Source organism: Moschus berezovskii, chromosome 10, assembly GCF_049115385.1.
Source record: "Moschus berezovskii isolate FMDL1 chromosome 10, NW_MosBer_1.0, whole genome shotgun sequence".
Classification (NCBI taxonomy): domain Eukaryota; kingdom Metazoa; phylum Chordata; class Mammalia; order Artiodactyla; family Moschidae; genus Moschus; species Moschus berezovskii.
This window is the reverse complement of record NC_142469.1, coordinates 48,347,147-48,369,972: the sequence shown is the minus strand read 5'-3', so window position 1 is coordinate 48,369,972 and position 22,826 is coordinate 48,347,147. Positions and strand designations below refer to the sequence as shown.

The 22,826-nt window shown below is 38.6% G+C and overlaps 1 protein-coding gene across 2 annotated transcripts in view; it reads right to left on the bottom strand.

The window, feature by feature from the left end:
- Positions 1-22,826, bottom strand: part of PDSS2 (decaprenyl diphosphate synthase subunit 2) — a 286,538-nt gene that overhangs the window by 160,162 nt on the left and 103,550 nt on the right. For both annotated transcript variants that reach the window (XM_055433579.2, XM_055433580.2), the window contains one exon: positions 6,890-7,024. In XM_055433579.2, the coding sequence (XP_055289554.2) occupies positions 6,890-7,024 (135 nt within the window). The remainder of the gene's footprint in view (positions 1-6,889; positions 7,025-22,826) is intronic.

Here is a 22,826-nt window from a genome sequence, read left to right as displayed (position 1 = left end):
TGTTTTATTCAAATTACCTTCTTTGATCCACTCAACAAACTTATGAGGCACAGAGAGGTAACCTAACTGGTCTGGGGTCACACAGCAAATAAGTGACAGAATAACGAATTAAATTGAGGCCACCAGCATGATATATTTCTTCCCCTACGTGATCACTTAATGCAGGGTCTCAGAAAGTTCTTTCACCTTTTGGACTCTGTTTTCTTATTGGTGACTCTGTTATTTCTGCCTCACAGAGTTTCCATTAGCACTCAAAATTAGGTACCCTAATATAACATAGGTATACCAAACTGTTTCGCAGTATTCCACAAGATGTACTGCTGACAGGGGCTTAAGGGTTTTATAGTCAAATAACCGGGAAATAATATCTCTTCTTCAAGATTCAAGATGGATGCCGTATATACCTAACAATTCTTGAGATTTCTGAAATGAAATCTTTTAAACTATGTTTAACCTGGCAAAACCAAATTTATTTGACCACAGGACCTTTTGTCTCACTGACTACCTAGTAAAACCTTCATCCTAACTGAAGCATGAATTGGGAAATGCTGGTAGAAAATGGCATGAGATCAAAGGACCTAATGGGTCTAAGCCCAACTCAGCCAACTGCTAACCTGCTGCTTTGGGTAAAGACTCCGCAATCTCTCCAGGTCTCCGTTTTCCCTCTCAGCAACCACCTAGACTATTTCAATAACCCCCTGGCTGGTCCTCTTTACCTCTTGAACCTCAACTCTCTGGGTTATCTTCTCAACTGATTACATTCTAGAGCACAGATATATTAATATGACCCCCTCACTTAAAGACCTTTATAATGTCTGTAAACAAAAATACACAGGTACAGAATGCTTACTATGCTATGCATTACTCTATTCACTCATTTAATTCTTAAAACCATTCTCTGAAAGGTGAGAAATGAAATCTGAGGCACTACTAGTAAGTGAGGTAGCCTGCTTCCAGATTCCAAGGCTAGTCTGTGCCTCTTGGATGGCTCCCCACTGCTTCTCCAGGATAGAGCTCTGATCCCTTAGAACCTTCACGATCCAACTTCAGCCTTTCTTTTCTAGACCATCTCCTCATCAGTGGTCTGCACTATGTTTGTTTGCTGGGGCTATGAGGGACAACCCTGTTCTATGCCCCTCTCCTTGACTTGAAAATAACCACCTTCGTGTTCATAGGGTGTTCTGCCTGTATACGCACATTTGTGCCCAAGTTTTCCCCTTTTTAAAATAAGGTCATTGAATTATGGCTCATTCTGCTGCTGCTGCTGCTAAGTCGCTTCAGTCGTGTCCAACTCTGTGCGACCCCATAGACGGCAGCCCTCCAGGCTCCCCCGTCCCTGGGATTTTCCAGGCAAGAACACTGGAGTGGGTTGCCATTTCCTTCTCCATGGCTCATTCTAATGACCTCATTTTAACTGGATTATCTCAATAAAGACCCCATCTCCAAATAAGGGCACCCTGTGAGGAATGAGGGGGTAGGCTTCACCGTATGAATTTGGGGGCAGGGACAGAATTTAACCCATAACACTTACATGCATAACGCCCCAGTCTCTATTATGTAAATTCATGCATTCACATAACAAGTTATGTACCAAGTGCCCATTACTGTGTCAGCACGGTGCAGGACCTGCTATGTACTTCCAGACCACACGTTTGGTGAGTGTACTCCTCACTTTCTTCACCGTGAACACAGCCACCTTTTACCAAACCCCTTGCCTATCTGCTTTCCTCTGATAACCTCCTAGTTACCGTCAGAATCCATTTATAAGTTCCCTCTTTGTAAAAGTTCATATACGGAAATTTTCTCCTTTCCTCCTCCCAACCATTCAATCCCTCCACAGAATTCTACTTGTACTTTACTTACAGCATCTATAGCATTGTATTACAGTTGTCTGTAAACTTGTATGTGCTCTGCTGCTAAGTCGCTTCAGTCGTGTCCAACTCTGTGCGAACCCATAGACGGCATGTATGTGCTCTAGTTTGATGCTAATAAGGTCACTGAGGGTAAATATACTCACTATTCGCTTCTATCTTCCTGCATTTGCCTGGAACATCACATAGAGACTGCTTAATAAGAATCCATTTAATGAGTGATCAAAGCAGGTGTTCAATTTAACAAGACCCAGAAAAAAAATTGAAGGAGAACTATCTAGAGACAGGGAGACCAGATAGACAGCTACTGCTAAAATCTAAACGTGAAGTAACAGAGGCCTGGAACAGGAGAGAGGAAAGTGGACTGAAAGGAAAAATGACCTGGAGAAACTTGTGAGTTGGTGGTTTACTGGGCATGAAAGGTGAAAGACTGGGAGTAAACAAGAACCACCAAATTCACAGGGATAACTGGGTAACAGAAAGCAGAAAATATTAATTACTATGGTACTATCGGTGGCTCAGATGATAAAGACTCTGCCTGCAATGTGGGAGAACTGGGATTGATCCTTGGGTCAGAAAGATCCCCTGGAGAAGGATATGGCAACCCACTTCAGTATTCTTGCCTGGAGAATCCCATGGACAGATGACCATGGCAGGCTACAGTCCATGGGGTGGCAAAGTGTCTAACACGACTGAGAGACTGATAGACACATGGCCCTATTATTAACAGATAAACCCTAAAGTTTAAGTAGTTGAACAAATAGGTTTTTCCTCTCATACATCAAGACTATATGGATATTCCTGATGGACAGGGGGCTCTCCTTCAAGGGGTGTAGGCACCTTTCATCTTGAATAGGTATCTACCAAGATCATCTGCTTAAGGTGTACTGCAAATGTGCGATTTTTATGGTCAGGAAACAGTAAATTTCACTTATATTCTATTGGCTAGATCTCATTTATATAGCCCAGCCACCACAAAGGAAGGCTGAGAAATGTAGTCTAGCTGAATACTCAGGAAGAAAAGAAAATGTTTGGCAAACTTGTTTCAGTCTCTTCTAACATAGATAACAAGAGGTGGTAGGAAATTTCAGGGAATGAAGGTAGAGTGAAAATTTGTGGTCTGTTTATAATCACTAGTTGGATGAGAAATATTTGAGTTGGTTCTTCCTAAAGCAACTGAGAAAACTGAATCATTATTCACAAAATTCATGTGCATTTCTTTAAATGTAACAATCATGTTACATTAGGAAAGTCTATACTTTGTAATACTATGTATTATATATTATATTATAGCTATCTATCTTCTATACATAAAAATATCCTAACAGACTAAGTTGTAAACTTATTTTCTCAGTTGTGGTTATGAATGCTTGCAAATTTAAAAATACTCTTTTTGCCTGATCACCTCTGTAACCAATTTTTAAAGTCAGGGTTGGTGGAATAAACCTAAAGCCCATAGTCTTGCTAGCAAAAGGTCATGGTAGGTGTTTATAGTGCATTTTTATAAATGTGACTCACTTACCTATTTTCAAAATGTTATTACATTTTAGCCAAAAATTTGCCTCTTCTGGCCATTATGTGATAAGTTCATGAGACTCATCCACAAGATATATCCAGCAGTTATAGCCTTAGGCCAAAAAAAAAGAGGTCACCTAACTCACTTTTTTTCCCTTAGGTAATTTACTCAGGTCCCATTAACTGACATCAAAGTCAAGTTTATGAGAGAAAAAACACCAACAATGTAAATCCCAGTAGTTTGGAAGTGAATTAAAAAGCTCCCAAATCAGCACTTTCCTCAAATGTTAAATAATTCACTGTGACATTATAGATACAAGCCTCCAGCAAAAGTTACACTTGAACAATTAAGGAAGTAGGAGCCAAACAAATGACTTTAGGGATAGAGAAACAAATGAATGGTTTCTCATAGTACTATGCCAAATTACATTTTCACATTAACAAGTGTGTAGAACACCCAAGCATCACCAGTGACTTACTAAATAAAGTCTGATTACAGAAAAACAGCCTGGAACCACATACCATTTCCTAAATGTAACTGTGGATTCTATACACTTGGGTATGAAACCCATTTATACCATTTGGGGAATTTTTACATTTGTAATCTGGACATGAGTTTAAGTGAACTCCGGGAGTTGGTGATGGACAGGGAAGCCTGGCGTGCTGTGATTCATGGGGTCACAAAGAGTCAGACACGACTGAGTGACTGAACTAAACTGAACCTACTCTTTTGCAAAGTTCTTTTATAATATTCTAATTACAACAACCATCAACCAAATCCATTATGTTCCTATGAAGAATCAGAAGGCAATGCAGCTGTTTCTTAGAGGCTAGATAAGAGATTGGAAACACAACGTCACAACATGGTGTACTGTACTTACAGGTAACAGTATCTGCATAGTAGAAAGGAATACACTTTAGATTTAAATTCCAACTCTATCATTTTATACCTAGAGAATTTTAGACAAGTTTTAATATCAGTGTTTGTTTCTTTTTCTATAAAATGGGAATGATTCATTTATGCAGTAAATATTTAATGAACACTTATTAGGTCTCAAAGACTTCCAAGTGTTATTTTAAGATTAGTGATAGTAAACCAGCTGATGTTCATTAGAGATATGTTGTTATTGTTCAGTCGCGCAAGTCCAACTCTTCATGACCCCATGGACTGCACACACTAGGCCTCCCTGTTCCTCACCATCTCCCAGAGTTTGCCCAAGTTCATGTCCATTGCATCAGTGATGCCATCCAGCCATGTCATCCTCTGTCGCCCTCTTGTCCGTCTTCAATCTTTCCCAGCATAGGGTCTTTCCCAATGAGTAGGCTGTATGCATCAGGGGACCACAGTAATGGAGCTTCAGCTTCCAATAAAGTATCAGTCCTTCCAATGAATATTCAGGGTTGATTTCCTTTAGGATTGACTGGTTTGATCTACTTGCTGTCCAAAAGTGAAAGTTGCTCAGTCATGTCCGACTCTTTGCGACCCCATGGACTATACAGTCCATGGAATTCTCCAGGCCAGAATACTGGAAGTGGGTAGCCTTTCCCTTCTCGAAGTGGGTAGCCTTTCCCTTCTCGAAGTGGGTAGCCTTTCCCTTCTCCAGGGGATCTTCCCAACCCAGACATCAAACCTAGGTCTCCCGCATGGCAGGCAGATTCTTTACCAGCTGAGGCACAAGGGAAGCTCAAGGATACTGGAGTGGGTAGCCTATCCCTTCTTCAGTGGATCTTCCCATCCCAGGAATCGAACCGGGGTCTCCTGCATTACAGGTGGATTGCTGTCCAAGGGACTCTCAAAAGTCTTCTCCAACACCACAGTTCAAAAACATCAATTCTTCGACGCTTTGCCTTCTTTACATATTCAGCTCACAACTGTATGCGACTACTGAAAAGACCACAGCCTTGACTATCCGTCGGCAAAGTATTGCCTTTGCTTTTCATCATACTGTCTAGGTTTGTCATCCCTTTCCTGCCAAGAAGCAGTCACCATTCTCAGTGATTCTGGAGACCAAGAAAATAAAGGCTGTCACTGTTTCCACTTTTTCCTCTTCTATTTGCCATGAAGTGACGGGACCCGGTCATGATCTTTTTTTTTTGAATGCAGTTTTAAGCCAGCTTTTTCACTCTGCTCTCTCACTTTCATCAAGAGGCTCTTTGGTTCCTCTTCGCTTTCTGCCATAAGGGTGGTGTCATCTGCACATCTCAGGTTATTGATTTTTCTCCCTGAAATTGTGATTCCAGTTTGGGATTCACCCAGGTCAGCATTTCTCATCATGTACTCTGCACAGAAGTTAAACAAGCAGGGTGATGATACACAGCCTTGATGTACTCCTTTCCCAATTTTGAACCAGTCCATTGTTCCATGCCCAGTTCTGACTGTTGCTTCTTGACCTGCATACAGGTTTCACAGGGGGCAGGGAAGGTGGTCTGGTATTCCCATCCCTTTAAAAATTTTCCAGCTTGTTGTGATCTACACAGTCAAAGGCTTTAGCGTAGACAATGAAGCAGAAGTAGATGTTTTTCTGCAATTCCCTTGCTTTCTCTATGGTCCAATGGATGTTGGCAATTTGATCTCTGGTTCCTCTGCCTTTTCTAAATCCAGTTTGGACAATTGGAAGTTCTTGGTTCATGTACTGTTGAAACCTTGCTTGAGCACAATTGTGTGATAGTGATGAGGATTAATTTTTAAAGTAAATCAATAAGATATATTAACCATAAGTCTAAGCTTCGAGAAATAGTTCTTTTCGTGAGGAAAATTTCCTTGTCACCATGTTTTTGGGTGCTTTTAGTTTCATGTGCCAAAGTCCACCCGCAGACTGTTATTTCTATAGAGGTATTCAACACAGTGCCAAGTACACTTCTAAGATTAAGTAAAGTTATTGCTGATAATATTATTACTAAAAAACATTTTTAAAATCACATTTAAAAAATCACAACTGAAATTTTAAAGTTTGTTTTATATGCAGCAAAATAATATGTACTCATAAATTTATTTTTTAATCTAAACATGAGATGTAAAAGTTTCTTATTCCAGTTACTTTAATAAAAATCTCTTCACCATAAAAATAAACAAAATAAAGTTAATGATACAGCACTGAAGTAGACATCTCCTAAAATGGTAGTTGCATCATTATATATACAGCTAAGTTATCCTATTGAGTAGGTTTAAAAACCATGAATCCTGGACTAAATGATACAGAGTTCTCTACAGAAATAAAATGATATCACAATGGGGCAGAAGATTAGTATTCAATTTAAAAGTTTAAATGCTCAAGGTAGAAAGGAAAGTATTAGACAAAAACACAAGGGAAAATTTACCAGAGTTCCACACAAAGTAGCTGAGACTATTAGATTTGTTAAGAACAATAAAAACCCATGTTTTAACCTTACAAAATATTTTAATCTATCTCTGAATCAAAGAATGACGAAGAACTAAACAGTGATTTCTACTGACCACTGTATGAAAACACAATTTAGAGAGCAATCTCAAAATTTCTTCTTACCATGAATAGATCCCACTGACCATGTCATAGTTTTGACACGAAGCATTCACACTGTTGGGTCCAGCTGCCTTAGAAATAAGTAACACCACCAAGCCCCTCAACTGGAGGTTATTCTGGCTGTCGTGTACAAGACCTCTGCCAACAAAGAAAGAAAGAAAACCACAAAATAAGTTGGATCAAGTAAGAGAACTGCTGCAAATACGCCCATGCTTCCAAAATCAGACAATGGACCCGATGAAAAGAAATAGGATTGTGGAAGAAAGAGTTAACAGGAGGAAGCAGTGACTGCAGGACACATCTAGAGAAACCCTCAGCTAGTTTTGAAAGTGATAATCTCAAAACTGTGAGGCCTAATGATTTGGCTTCCTCCTCTTTCTCAGTTTTCCCATGCAATCTTAACAATGTGGTCTGATAACGAGAGGAACCCATAGTGTTAAACTGTTTTGTGGTAGTTGACGGCAGGTGAAATATAAATTGTATGACTTTGATGAAGTTGTATTAAGTGGTGATGATGCTGGTACGGGGAAGGGTACAAAATGATTTCTGTCTTCGCAGGTCAAAAATTTGAGAAGTAAAATGGAAATGAAAGTCATGGGCAAATATTTTACCATTTCTTATTTTTTATGCAAAGAAAAATCATTCTAGGCAACATTAAGCTTTAACATATAATGAAATTTTTTTGCTATGAATATTCAATATTTATAATTTCTACTATAACTAAGGTCAGAAATACTTTCCTAGATTACATTTTTGTTTAAGTATCACAAAAGGTTGTCATATAAGAACTAAACGCAACATTAGAAAAAGAAAAAAAGAAAATTATGGCTAACATATTATAATGGGCTCAGACAGTAAAGAATCCACCTGCAATGTGGGAGACCTGGATTCTATTCCTGGGTTGGGAAGATCCCCTGGAGGAGGGCATGGCAACCCACTCGAGTATTCCTGCCTGGAAAATCCCCATGGACAGAGAAGCCTGGCGGACTATAGTCCATTGGAGTTGCAAAGGACACGACTGAAAGACTAAGCACAACATATAATAATAAATTAACACTTACAACAATCTTCATGAGCACTAATCAAATAGGTTATACTAAAAAGTATACATAAATAACATACAAACAAAATTCTTGAATGTGGTAAAAACAGCAAAAATTTTTAAATTTTTATTGGAGTTTAGTTGATTTACAATTTAACTAATACAGTTGCATTAGTTAAGCTGTACATCAAAGTGAATCTGTTATACACACACACACACACATTCTTTTTAGACTCTAATCCCATATAGGTCATTACAGAATATTGAGAAGAATTCCCTGTGCTATCCAGTAGGTTCTTATTAGTTTTCTATTTTATATATGTAGCGTATATATGTCAATCCCATTCTCCCAATTTATCTCTCCTCCCCTTCCCCCTTTGGTAACCATCAGTCTGTCTTCTACAACTGTGACTTTATTTCTAAAAACAGGAAAATTTGTATTCTAATACTTCACTGACTTATTAAGACTTCTCGGGTGACTTCTGAACAAAGAATTAATTTAAATTAAGCTAATATAGTAAAAATTAATGAGCTAGCCCATGACTGAAGAAAATTTTCACCCCTCATGCTTCCAAGTAAATTTTTAAAGGGCCCCTTACTCTATCATTAGTTTCAAAATAAGACATCTTCAGGCTTACTGCCAAATAACAGTTACAGTTCTTTCTTTACTTATATTTCTCCTTAATCTAGTAAGTGATCTTCAGTAGCGAGAGGGGTTAATCATTTTTACAAAAAAGTTCTAAGTTCCTAGAAAAAGGAAGTTAATTTAAGGTAATTAAGCTATACTATAGTTGAAACAAATAATCAACAGAAATATCTAAAGCGCTTTATTATAATGTAACAATCTACTTAAATCCTACAGACCTGAACTGTAGGGAGGCTGGGAAGCATAGTATTTTGGAAGAAAATGTAAAATAGAGTGCTTTCCAAGTGTTTTGCTTTGAATTACAGATTTTAACTTATGCTACTGCGTGTGGGTGCTCAGTTGTGTCCGACTCTTTGCAACCCTATGGACTGTGGTCCGCCAGGTTTCTGTCAAAGGTATTTTCCAGGCAATAATACTGGAGTGGGTTGCCAATTCCTCCTCCAGAGCATCTGTCCAACCAGGGATTGAACCTATGTCTCCTGCATTGGCATGTGGATTCTTTACCACTGGGCCACCTGGGAAGCCCAACTTATGCTACTAGATCCTTATACATGTTTTACCTGAGGTATATAATAATCATCTTAAAGAGAAGCTGTGAATTGGCTCCTAATTATAGAAAGGGAAAAGAGGAAGATGAAGCTGTGTGTGTGTCTGTGTGTTTGGGGGGGGTGAACCTGTTTAGGAATGAAAAGCTATGGTCTAGTCAAAGCTGTGGTTTTTCCAGTAGTCATGTATGGATGTGAGAGTTGGACCATAAAGAAAGCTGAGTGTCAAAGAATTGATGCTTATGAACTGTGGTGCTGGATAAGACTCTTGAGAGTCTCTTGGACTTCAACGAGATCAAACCAGTCAATCCTAAAGGAAATCAGTCCTGAATATTCATTGGAAGGACTGATGCTGAAGCTGAAGCTCCAATACTTTGGCTACCTGATGCAAAGAACTGACTCATTGGAAAAGATCCTGATGCTGGCAAAGATTGAGGGCAGGAGGAGAAGGGGACAACAGAGGATGAGATGGTTGGATGGCATCAACGACTCGATGGACATGAGTTTGAGCAAGCTCTTAGAGTTGGTGATGGGCAGGGAGGTCTGATGTGCTGCAGTCCATGGGGTCACAAAGAGTCGGACACGACTGAGCAACTGAACTGAGGAATGAAAGATATGAAGGTAACACTTAACAACTTAAAAGCTTGAGTTGTGAGTTTTGAGACATCGGGCCAAGTCAGGCTGAAGAAATAGTCCTGGCAACAGTTCTGATAACACCTTCCATAAACTTCTGAGAGAAGAGACCTTTCACAGAGGACACATACATCATCATCATCATCATCAAAATACAATATCAGCAGCAACAACAACAAATCCTAACACAGAACCTCACAATATATGCCAGGAACTGTTCTAAGTATTTTACTATACATTAATCAAATTAATTCACAACAACTCTATGAGGAAGGTACCACAATCATTTTGATTTTAGAGATGAAGAGAATGAGGCACACAGAGAGATCAAGCAACTTGCCCAAGATACCACAGATAGTAAGCCTTAGAACCCTGATAGGGCCAGGATTTGAATCCAGGCCACTTGGCTCTAGAGTCTATATACATGCTTATCCATTATGCTATAGCAACTCTCTATCTGCTTCATTTCATTCATATACCAACTATTTATTGAGTCAGTAGAATAGTGACTGCTTTAGAACCAGGTCTGAAAAATCCTTCTGCCATTTATTAGTTGTAATACTCAAAGACTATCACTTTTTCTGTAAAACAAGGTTAAATGAGATCTGTTTTTTATAGTCACTGTGTGGAAGAGACAACATGAGTAAAGCATATACCACTGTGGAAGCACATGGAAGGCGATAAGGTAGTCAGGAAACTACATTCTCTCTCCTTATTACTTTTTTGCCATGTATTTTTCTTAATTCTGATATCTTTACAACCCCACAGACAACAGCCTGCCAGGCCCCTCTGTCTATGGAATTCTCCAGGGAAGAATACTAGAGTGGGTAGCCGTTCCCTTCTCCAGGGGATCTTCCTGACCCAGGGACTGAACCAGAGTCTCCTGCACTGCAGGCAGATTCTTCACCGTTTGAGCCACCAACAATTTCCCATATTGTTTCTTCTTCCACTCCACCAAAATAACAAAAGTTAAGGAATTCTTCCTTCTATGAGCCTGAAACATCATATATGGCTGAAACGCATTCCACTTTCAGAAAGCACTACTGAAAAGGTCAGGAAAAGAAACTCTAGTGGCCCAGCTGACAGAAATCAAGAGAGCAGTCAGAAAAGCATACCTTCTAAGCATTCACACAAGACAATAGTTGACAATCCAAAGAACAGATTAACAGTTTAAGTAAATTAAACGTTTCCAAGCACCACTTCTTTAAATTTACTTCATTAACAGCCTTAAAAAAAAATAAGATAATTTGATAATATCCACTACTCAAAACAACTCACAACAAAAATAAGAAATTTAGCTCCTGATCTTAAAAAAGTCCCTAGGATTCTATATGTGCAGAGACAATGTTTGATATAATCCAGGTCATATTTTCACCTGGAACACTACGATTTATTCTGAGTACCTCTCTAGGAGAAATACCAACAAGCTGGGGCATATCCAGAAGATCATGAAATCATTTACTGCCACATGCTTGGCTGACCAAAAAAAAAAAAGAATGCTAGCTTGGAAAATAGTAAAGATGGTGTTCTCAAATTTACACAGTGAAAAATGTAGTAAATGCTCACTACAAGTCAGGCACAGTGCTAGACAGACAGTGGAGGACATAATGACATACACTGGTGTGTTGTGATCTCCCTTCGTGTGGATTACACAATCTGGATTTAAAATAATAATAAAATGTGGCATGAGCTACCTCAGGATATGAACAAGGGCAACCAACATAAGTGGGGTGAAGGAGCGGTGAAAGAGACCTCCCTGAGACCTGAAGGATGAGAGGGAAGGAGTCACAGGATCTGAAGCAAGGAGGGGAAGTGAAAAAAGAAGTGTTTTAGAGACAACATGTGCGAAGGTTTAGAGGAGAGAGAGAAGGACACAACTGTCTCCAGAAACAACAGGACAGGAACAGTGTGTGTGAAGGGGAGGGTTGGGAGAATTAAAGCTAGAGGAGTACATGATGACTGTCTGCTCATCTGAAAGAGTACCATATGGATAGAAGACAGACTTGGTAAGTATTACTTTAGAGACTGACACTAATAGAAAATAGAGCTGGTGAATTTTGGTTTCACATGAAGAAATTAAAGAACAGAGGAGCCTCTATTGATGCTGAGTCCCTTGTGAATAAAGATGTTCAAGAAGCTGCACAGCCTCTGATACAACACATCAAAGGGAAGCCTGGATTATTTGACATCTGGGTTTTTTCCCTTACTCTGTGATTCTTTATGATTTCACTTTACTACATGTAATTATCTAATACTCTTCCCTGGGGCTCAGATAGTAAAGAATCTGCCTGTAATGCGGGAGACCTGGGTTGGGAAGATCCCCTGGAGGAAGGCATGGTAACCCACTCCAGTATTCTTGCCTGGAGAATTCCCATGGACAGAGGAATCTGGCGGGCTACAGTCCATGGGGTCGCAAAGACACAGACACGACTGGGTGACTAAGCAGTTTACTTTTTTTTAACTACTATATATAATGAGTATAAAAATTGGTATAAATCGTTAACATCATCCAAGTGTCATAAATGAAAGCAATATTTAATTCCTTATAATCTATATCACTAAAATTCTACAATTGTTTTCCTTTTGCTAATACATATATATACATATATATATGTATATTTAAACGCTTCATCATTCACTAAACTAATATAGACCAAATACCTTCCATACATTAAGCACTGTGCTTGGCACAGATGCCACGGTGACCAAAACCAGGCAAAGAGCTTGTGAAGCTTACAAGCTGATGCTAGAGACCGGTAATAATGAAAGAATCAAATAAATGTAAAATTACAATGCTAATAATGCCACAGAGTAAAAAGAGATGATACTCTGAGAGCTTACAACTGGGAACTAGCCTAGCCAGGAAAGTCAGAGACTTCCTGAGGAAATGAGGACTGAGTTGACATCCAAAGGAAGAAAGATGTAAAAGAGGGGTGTGGGAAGAGAAGAGGTAAGAGGACTGTCTTCAGAGCAAACGAATGAGCACACACAAAGCTGAGAACACTGTACAAATGAGGCGAGAAGTAAACAGGGACTCGACCACACAGGTCAAACGGGCTGTGATCAGACATCAGCTCTTTATCCAAAGAGCAATGTGAAACCACTGCAGTAACTTAAGCATCCGGTCACGTAATCCAATATTTTAAAAAATATACAAAAAAATGTCTTCCCTCATCAGTGTGGAAGAGTGACTTGTGGGTGTGTGGGCGGTGGGGGAACAAAGTGGATATGAGGAGATCAGTTGGGATGCTTTTGCGGTAGTCAGTGAGAAATATGGAGGTAGTAGCTTGGTGGACAAACTAGAGATGTACCAAATCTAAAACAGTATTTCAATCAATTTAAACATATGTTATATACTTTGTAGTCCTGGGAAATTAGCTACTATAGACATATCACTAATTTTAAATAACATCATTCTGAAAAGTCTGTAAGTTGAATTTTGGGGGAAGGAATTTGGCCTTCTTCAAAATTCTGCTCTAGAACTACAACAGATCAACAATTAACACTAATATCCTAATAGCTTTACAATTTCATGGAAATAAGTATTTTACAGGTGAACTTTGTGCAACACAATCACATCGTTGTTTCCGTGGTTAACCGCAGGTCCTACTGCATCATCCTATCTTTCCATAACTATTAACTATTTTAAATCCTCAAATGACAGCTATGGAACCTTTCCATACTCTCTCAAATTCCACTGTTTCAACACATATATATGCCATGAGGAATACAAAGAAATGAGGTCTAATAAAAGAGCTATTAATGGTGTGTTTCAATATTGGTTAAATTGAAAAAAAAGTGGTTAAACTGAATAATATAAGAACAGACAACAAAGACAGTAGAGTATCAACGAGCTATCCATACACAAAGGAAGAAAGAAAACGGCTTCTTGTTTAGAGGGAGGTGCCCCTCACAGTGGAGACAGACTTCAGACTGAGCCTTAAAGATGGTCAAATTTTCCTGAGCAGAGAATGGAGGGAGGAGAGGGATGGAGTTATTGGAATGGAAAGAATGGTCCTTTGGAAGAAAGGAATAGGTTAGAGTGATAGTAGGTAAAAGAATGGGAAGCAGGTTCAGGACCTGTGGGGCTAATCATTTGGGCAATGTGTGAAGGTGAACAAGCCCAGGAGACAGCCTGAAGAGTGAGGGGCCTTGAGAGGTTTAGACTCAGGACTTTATTCTGCAGGCAATTTGAAGGCATGGATGGTTTGTCAGCAAGGGACTAATGTGATTAAGGCTAAAGACTAAAACTGCTACTTAGGGCCTAATATTGTCACTCTGGCAACAGTGTGTTGTTGGGTGCAGGGGAAAGGAGAGGGAAGATTAGTTAGGAGTAGCTTCTTCCAATATTCCAGGTGGGAGATAATGAGGGCCTAAATTAGGGTAGTAGCAGCAGGGATGGGAAAGAAAACCTGAATGATGGCAGCAGCATGGAGGTGGGTCAGGTTAGTCTGGCCAACTGACTGCATGAGCGAGACATTAGGGAGGGGCCAGGAAGCAAATATAAGGGCTGAATTTAAGATTCAAACTTGTCTGCTGGAGGTGATGATGCTAGCATTAGCAAGGACTGGAAAGAAAAGGAGTGTTAATGGGGAATTAATGAGTTCAGTTTTGGACATGTTAACTTTGAATGCAAGAAGGACTTCCAGATGGAGATGCCCAGCAGGCACCTGGAAATGCTGTGGATATAAATTTGGGAAGCATCTTCATAGAGGTGATAGCTAAAGCAGTAGGAATTGATGGATGAGTTTTGGGAGGGGGGAGAAAGAAGAAGAAAAGGGAAGGGAAAAAGGGAAAGGAAGGCATGAAAAGAGAAAAGGAATTTCAGAGAATTCCTATATATGTAGGGAACTGAGGAAGGATGAGTGTGACCCACAGGAAGGAGCACAGCATGTCCACAGATAAAAAGGGGTCTCCACAGACACCCGGAAAGAAAAGTGGACATAAATGCACAATGGAAGCAGAGAGCGGGGACTGTGCAGTGTACAGAACCTGGGATGAGGCAGCTGCATCTTCCATGGGCTTTTTATTTAAACTTCTAGCCTGGCACTTAATACACTGAATAATAAAAATGTCATTGAATGACACAGCTACAACATACTATAAACATACTATAATGCCAGGCACGTGCTAATTTATATATGTACATTCTTATTCTCACAAAAACCATGTAAAAGAACTAGTAATATCATTTTACAGATGAGGAAAATGAGCAAGCAGGCTTAGAAAAGCTAAACAATTACTAGTCAATTAGTAATTTAAGTGCCAAGATTTAGATATAATTTTCAGTCTTGCTATTTAATTATTGCATTTGTTCTAAGGCAATACTCCTCACAAGGCTGTGAGAATCTTAAGGGCCCTCAGGCTTAGTCATCTTTGGATGCTCTGCATCCAGCAGAGTAACTGATACAGAAGAATTTCAAAATATGCAAGATGAGAGAGCAAATAACTTCCAAGAAGTAGAGCAGCAGACACCATCTTACCATCTTACCCAAACAGACCTATTACTAGTCCCAACCTTACTAATCTCTCTTATTATCCGTTTGCTACACTGAACCAGGGGGCTTCCCAGGTGGTGCTAGTAGTAAAGAACCCGCTTGCCAATGCAGGAGACATAAGAGACATGCGTTCGATCCCTGGGTTGAGAAGATTCCCTGAAGGAGGGCATGGAAACCCAGTCCAGTAGTCTTGCCTGGAGAATCCCACAGACAGAGGAGCCATAGGGTCATAAAGATTCGGACACAACTGAAGAACTCAGCGCACACACACGCACACACACTGTGTCTTGAGTCCCTCTTCCTAAATCATATTGGATTCTTTAAAAGTGATAGATAGCCACACCGGACAAAAGGACCAATGCACTACAAAATGACATGCTGAGAGTTTAATGCAATGTTGAAAAGTTATTGTATATAAGAATCATGCCATATCAAAGGACCTATCTCTTAAGCTTTAAGCAGAGAGAACTCAATATACTGGAGTGTTTAAGTGCTTTGTTTCTTCATTTAGGAGAACTTACTGAATTCACTACTGCAGCAGTGCCTGTGAGAGGCTACACGCTCACTTTGAACAGAAGGTAGGGGTAGTTCCAGATGGCGAGCTGAGGTAGGATGGCAGAACTGGAAGAGAGAAAACCTAAAATTTATGCTCAAGAGTTCAGAATTCTAACTTACGCCAGTGACTCAAATCACAATCTTTTGGGAAACTGATAATCAAATATTAAGGAAACAACTTATCAACTATAAGGGATCAACACCCTTGAGTTAGCTTGTGCACGCATGTTCAGTCGCTAGGTCACGTTTGACTCTTTTTCGACCCCATGGTAGCCCACCAGGGTCTTCTGTCCATGGGATTTCCTGGGCAAGAATACTGGAGTGAGTTGCCATTTCCTTTTCCAGGGGATATCCCTGACCCAGGGATCAAACCTACGTCTCCTGCTTGGAAGGCAGATTATTTACTGCTGAGCTACTGGGAAAGCCCTGTGTTAGCGCAAAGCTTCTCAAAGTAAAACTGAATGGGAAAAATCATAACTTCCCAGACCCCCACAAGTGGAAAAACTCCTTCCAGTGCTAAAATCTAGAGGTATAGAGTTTGTTTCACTATTTGACTACCTCACTTTAATATATCTAGTGCTAATAAATCAATCCAGAAAATGTAAGCATAAAAGATGGGTGTCAAATCTAATATTCATGAGGCAGATTGGTTAAACAGGTTTCTAATAATACTTGTGACTGTGACCCCTAGTCAAAAAAAATTTTAAGTTTATATACAGATAACTGAAGCAAAAGAACTGACTAGAAGATGTACATTTTTTTGCCAACGAATCACAGGAATACCCTGATCTTCTCTATTATTCTTTTTTTTTTATGTTGACTATCGCCTGCTAAATTGCCTTTGTGGCCTACAGTTTTTTGAAAAATTGTTTTAAGTCATGTATAGTATGTGATATATTAAGTTAAAAGAACTAGAAGCAAATGTTAAATTAAATAGGAATAGAATTACCATTATTTAAAAATAAAATCTGTGCAAACACTATAACAAATTTAGTGTTGCAACAAAGCACTAAATAAATTTTAATTATATGGGAAAATACTTAAAATGTTAAAGAAACGATAAAGTTATAAAACTATAAATATAATATGATCCCAATTATGTTTCAATATATGTACATATATATACATATAATACACAAAGCCATGAACTAAGAATAAATATGATAAAACATCAACATTTAATTTTAATTCAAGTATAGTTGATTACAATGCTGTGCTAGTTTCTGGTAGATAGCAAATTTCTATATATACTTTTCATATTCTTTCCCATTATGGTTTGCTATAGGATATTAAACATAGTTCCCTGTGCTATACAGTAGGACTTTGTTGTTTATCTATTTTATATACAGTAGTTTGTATCCGCTAATCCCAAACTTCTAATTTATCCTTCTCCAACCCCTTTCCCATTTGGTAACCATGTTTGTTTTCTAAAACAGTAACGTTTAAAATCTGAGTGTCATTATATATTGGTATTCAATATACAAATGTCCATATTTGTTAGTGTATTTAAAATATTTTGTTCAAAAAATGAAGAGAAATAATAGAAAGAAAATGCTTCTAAATGGTAACAAGTGTTAATCAATGGATTTTCAGATTAAGGGTGATTTACATATTTTCCAAATTGCATAAGAGCACAGATCTCTTTATAAGTCTGGAGGAAAAAATAACTATTTTTAAAATATCAGAATATTAAAAAGGCAAATGGCTTACTATATTATAGCTGTATTTCTCACTTGAAGGAAAAATTTAACTCACCTTTAATGAATCCCAAAGTTCTATCTATATGTCTTTTGGGTTCTTAATTTCTCTAAGGTTTATATATAAAGCCAAAGTTTAAATGGTATCAAAGTGATGTTAAATATATATAATATATATATGATTAGTAATTCAGTGACAGTAATATTACTAAGCTGTAAAAGAAAAACATTAGCACTCATGAAAATTGTCTTAAAGCACTCTAATTTGAAGGAGACTAAAAATAGTCTGCATGTCACAGATTTTTATATAAAATTAGCAGACAAGCTGGAGGTTAATATCCATTGACAAAATGACCCAAATTGTATTATTCCTGCCATATCTATCCTGAGACTAAAATGCTCTAGACTTGAAACAACATTAGGGCCTGAGGTGACCAGTCTTTAGAATCTGGGAACTATAGCAGCCACTGACATGGCTGGAGGGCCACAGGCACATCCCACCACATTAAATCCCCAAGGGACAGCAGGGCCAAGGAACTGCCTCAACAAAGCTCTAGCAAAGTGGCAATTAGGTTTGATGGGCATGTGGCAGAAGACAGGGAACGGAAAGGAAGAGAGAAGAGAAAGAAGAACAGGTATTGGGCATAGGAGTTGTTGAACAGAGGGGAAATCAAACAGAGCTTTTTAGAAATAGTTAACAAATGAACACCACTAGTTTAACAAAATATGACTGAAATAAAAAACAAGTAAAATAATGCTAATAATCAAGTTTGCAGCAAGATATAAGCTGGCCACCTTAGAATTAAACTATCACTAGGGGGAGAAAAAAATCAACAAAGATTTCTGAACTCAAATGATAATGGAAGATTTATTTTAAAATACTAATGTAGTAAAACAGTTCATTAAAAAATATTTCAGTCACACTGAAAACTCCATTAAAATGATCTCACACAAGTTTTACACACAGACCCCTTTTGTTCACATTAGAAAAAAATCAATTTAGTGTTGAAGCAAAGGGGTAGAAAAACTAAGTGCTGGAGTATAGGCATCATTACACTATTCCCCCACACGAGACTCACACCATTACTCAAGCAGCGACACTGGCTAAAAGCTGACCTGCTGTGAATCACACCTCCCACTATCAGAGTCCGCCTGTGTAGGGAATAAATTAACCGAATATGAATGAGTGTTCCCTTAGTGCTCAGTGCTTTTCTCAACTTGAAGTCCTGATTTCAACAGACTCTGACACTCAAATTCAAGGGAACTGCTGTCAGACTAATCTTCTATAATTTGGGCGGGGGGGTTTACTTGGGTAGAAGTACATTTTTATCAAAAAGAATATCTCAATGTAAGCAATAAGTTTTTGTTTAGTACTTGGTGGGTCAGTCCTACTAGCTAATGAAGGTGGTTCAGTTGTGCAAAATTTAGAATATTTGCCTTAGGACAAGTTGGAAAAGACAAAAAGAGAAGGTCATTCAATTGGCATTACACAGCATATTATTAAAAGTCTAAAGCCAAATGTAGAAGCTACAACAGGAGATGGACGAATCCAGTAAAAATAAGCAAATTGAAAAAAATTATAAAACACTTTATAGGTAATACATCAAAGGCAAACTGAAGTGGGAATGGGGCGGGGACAGAAACCATCACGGGTTTTAGCTGGAGAAATTACTCTTTAAAAAAATGAACGGAAAAAAATTAAAACCTAAAACTGTATTATAGCAATATGATGGTTCAGAAATCAAGTGCAAAATTTTTTTTGGTTTTGCTTTTTATTTTTTTAATTGAAGGATAATTGCTTTACAGAATTTTGTTGTTTTCTGTCAAATCTCAACACAAGTGCAAAATTTTTAGGAAAAACTCATTTATTTTTCCAAAATCAACACTGAAATCAAGGTAAAGGAGACCCAAACATGGGAGAATTAGCAGTGACAGGTGCAGGACATACACTGCTTATGTTCATCTTCCACAGAAAAACTTTCACCATGAAAGGTTCCATGTTTGGTTTCCCAAGTTAAAATCTATTAGCTCTTAAAATTCCAAATATTGCTACCCAAATAACAGTAAGGCCTTATAAATATTTAAAACAGCCACCAACAGAGGTAGTAAAGGACCATTGTTACCGTAATAGTGGCATCTCTCAAATTATAGGTGTCAATAGGGAAACATGATTCGATTTCTTAAAGTTTCATTTACATGGTATTAATTAATAGATGGCACCTACTGAACCAAGAGAGAGAGACACTTGGAATAAATTACACACATGTTACTCTAGCCAATTTAATCCTCAGAGAACGTTAACACTTGCTCCACTCTAGCAGGTCAAAAGGTTCTGGGAAGACATCCCTCATTTACCAGATGGCCAGCAAGTGACCAAGAGGCAGACTGTCTCATCCACCCTGGTATGTCCTCAAGCCTTCATGGTGCCAGCTCATCGAACCTGACAACTATCCTGGGAGGTGGTAGTTTTCCTCATTTTACTGATGAAGATATTAAGGCTCACAGAGCAAGTTTATTTTTTACACATCAATGATTAACACTGATAAACTACATATTTGTAATCATTTATTTATTGTCTTCCTTGACTGGAACGCAAGCATATTACAGCATGTTTACTTGTCCACAGTTGTATCTCCAGTGCTTAGAATCCTGCCTGGCACACACAGACATTCAATAAATACTTGTGGATGAATTAATAAGGTAATCTGCCCCAAATTATATAGCCAATAAATGAAGGACCTGGGGTTTAATTCAGATGTCTGTTTCCAAAGCCAGCCTACAGAAATAATGATCACAGCAATAACACACAGAGTAAAAATGGGCAATAGCATGAATTAAAGCTCAGAAAGGACCTTATAGGTAAAAGACGTGAAAAAAATTTTAAAGTTGATTTCTCGTAAGCGCTTCCCTGAAACTTCTCTTGATTACTGGCTGGTGCACTTATAGCTAAACAAGAATTTGGGTGCTGCCTTCTCCTTATATGCAAGTTCAACAAGACTCCCAAGTAGAACAGAGCAGAGGATGTGCGGTCCATTAAACACAGAGCCATGGGAAGCCCTGAATAGCCCCCATTCACAGGAGGCTGAGAAAAGTTGGCACTGCAGTGAAAATACAGTCCAGGTTAAAAACCACAACTGAAAAACAACAACAAAAACCCACAGACTGCAGGAGTAGCCAGGGTCTACGCCACAGCCCAAGAGTCTTACACTGAAATGAGGATCTGCACAGGCCCGCTTGTGGCATGCGGCTCTGTGCCCCTCTGGTGGCCTACTACACTCAATCTAAAATACTCCACAAAATTATAACTTTGAGGGAAGGAGGAGATCATACTTTCCATCACTCTCTACTGAATACCTTGGTTCCTTTCCTTGAAACTGGGCAAAATATACATTCCTCGATTGAAATATTTCACTGAAGGATTACTTAGTTAAAAAAAATAATTTATATACATTCTATGTTTTAATTTCTAGGAATATGTTAAATAAGACAGGAAATTTATATCTGAAGACTTTTTGTTCCCATTTTAATTTTATCTTAATTCATACTACAATAATTCATTTTTAAAAGGTAAAGGAAACTAAACACTGTTCATTGACACACTGGGGACCCAATCTTGTAACTTTGTCCTAGAAAGGAAAAAGCAATAGGCTCAATGCTAATATCTGTTGCAGAAACTATCCTTACACTTTAAATAAAATATATAAAAATGTATATTTATATGTATGTTTATATGTATGTGTTTATTTACTTATTTCTTCACTTAAACCTCTTACAAGGTTGTAAGGTACTGTTCTTAATCCTGATTTTATGGATGAAGAAACTGAGACACAAAGAAGTTAAGTAATAAGTAACAAGTAGGGCCATAAGTAAGTGGTAGGGGCCATGGTCACAAATACAGATTTTGTTTTAATGATGGCTTTAAAAAAGATACTGATACTGAAAAAATACTGAATTGAGCAAAGAGAGAGAAACTAGGGCAGATATGAAATTAAAGGGGCAAAAAGTGTTTTTTACTACATTAAAATGAAAAATAACTTTGATGAAAGTAATGGGACAAAGGAAATTACTCTTCCCACGGTGCAAATACAGTTCCAAACCCTACAGATTTGAGGACAATGACAAAAGTGTGAAAACTCTGCCTCTGAGCACATGTGTCAAAAATCTAACAAATCTCAAAGACATATAACAGACACTTTGGTCCCCAAATGCAGGTGATGATTTCCCTTGGTATAAACCTCTAGTATGGTTATGTTAATAAGAACTGGATTATCTGCATCACCTGATACCAAAAGTTTCCCCCTTTCTCCAAAAGTAGCTAGATACATGCTAAATTTTGAGATCAGGTGAATTGGCCTGTGGCCAATGTACTTCAGGGCTGTTTTGTTCATGCACAGGTAAAAACCAGAAACTTATCAATAGGCTATTTAGGCCTATCAAAATGTTGGACTATTTGGATGTGTTTCTCACCTTCAAATATTGTGTATTTAAATCAAGGCCTAGTGAATGGTTCTACTGCTGCATATTATTCAAGAGCTGAAAAGTACTTCAACCTAGACATAAAAAGCAGACATGTTACTTTGCCAACAAAAGTCCATCTAGTCAAAGCTATGGTTTTTCCAGTAGTCATGTATGAATGTGAGAGTTGGACAAAAAAGAAAGCTGAGTGCCGAAGAACTGATGCTTTTGAACTGTGGTGTTGGAGAAGACTCTTGAGAGTCCCTTGGACCATAAGGCGATCAAACCAGTCAATCCTAAAGGAAATCAATCCTGAATATTCATTGGAAGGACTGATGCTGAAACACCAATACTTTCGCCATCTGATGTGAAGAACTGACTCATTGGAAAAGACCCTGATGCTGGGAAAGATTGAAGGCAGGAGGAGAAGGGGATGACACAGGATGAGATGGTTGGATGGCATTACCGATGCGATGGAGATCAGTTTGAGTAAGCGCCGGGAATTGGTGATGGACAGGGAAGCCTGCTGTGCTCCAGTCCATAGGGTCACAAAGAGTCGGACATGACTGAGCAGCTGAATTGAACTGAACTGAAAAGTACTTCACAATATGTTGTTGCTGCTGTTTAGTCATTAAGTCGTGTCTAACTCTTTTGTGCGGAGAAGGCAATGGCAAGCCACTCCAGTACTATTGCCTAGAAAATCCCATGGATGGAGGAGCCTGGTAGGCTGCAGTCCATGGGGTCGCTAAGGGTCGGACATGACTGAGCGACTTCACTTTTCACTTTCACACATTGGAGAAGGAAATGGCAACCCACTCCTGTGTTCTTGCCTGGAGAATCCCAGGGACGGGGGAGCCTGGTGGGCTTCC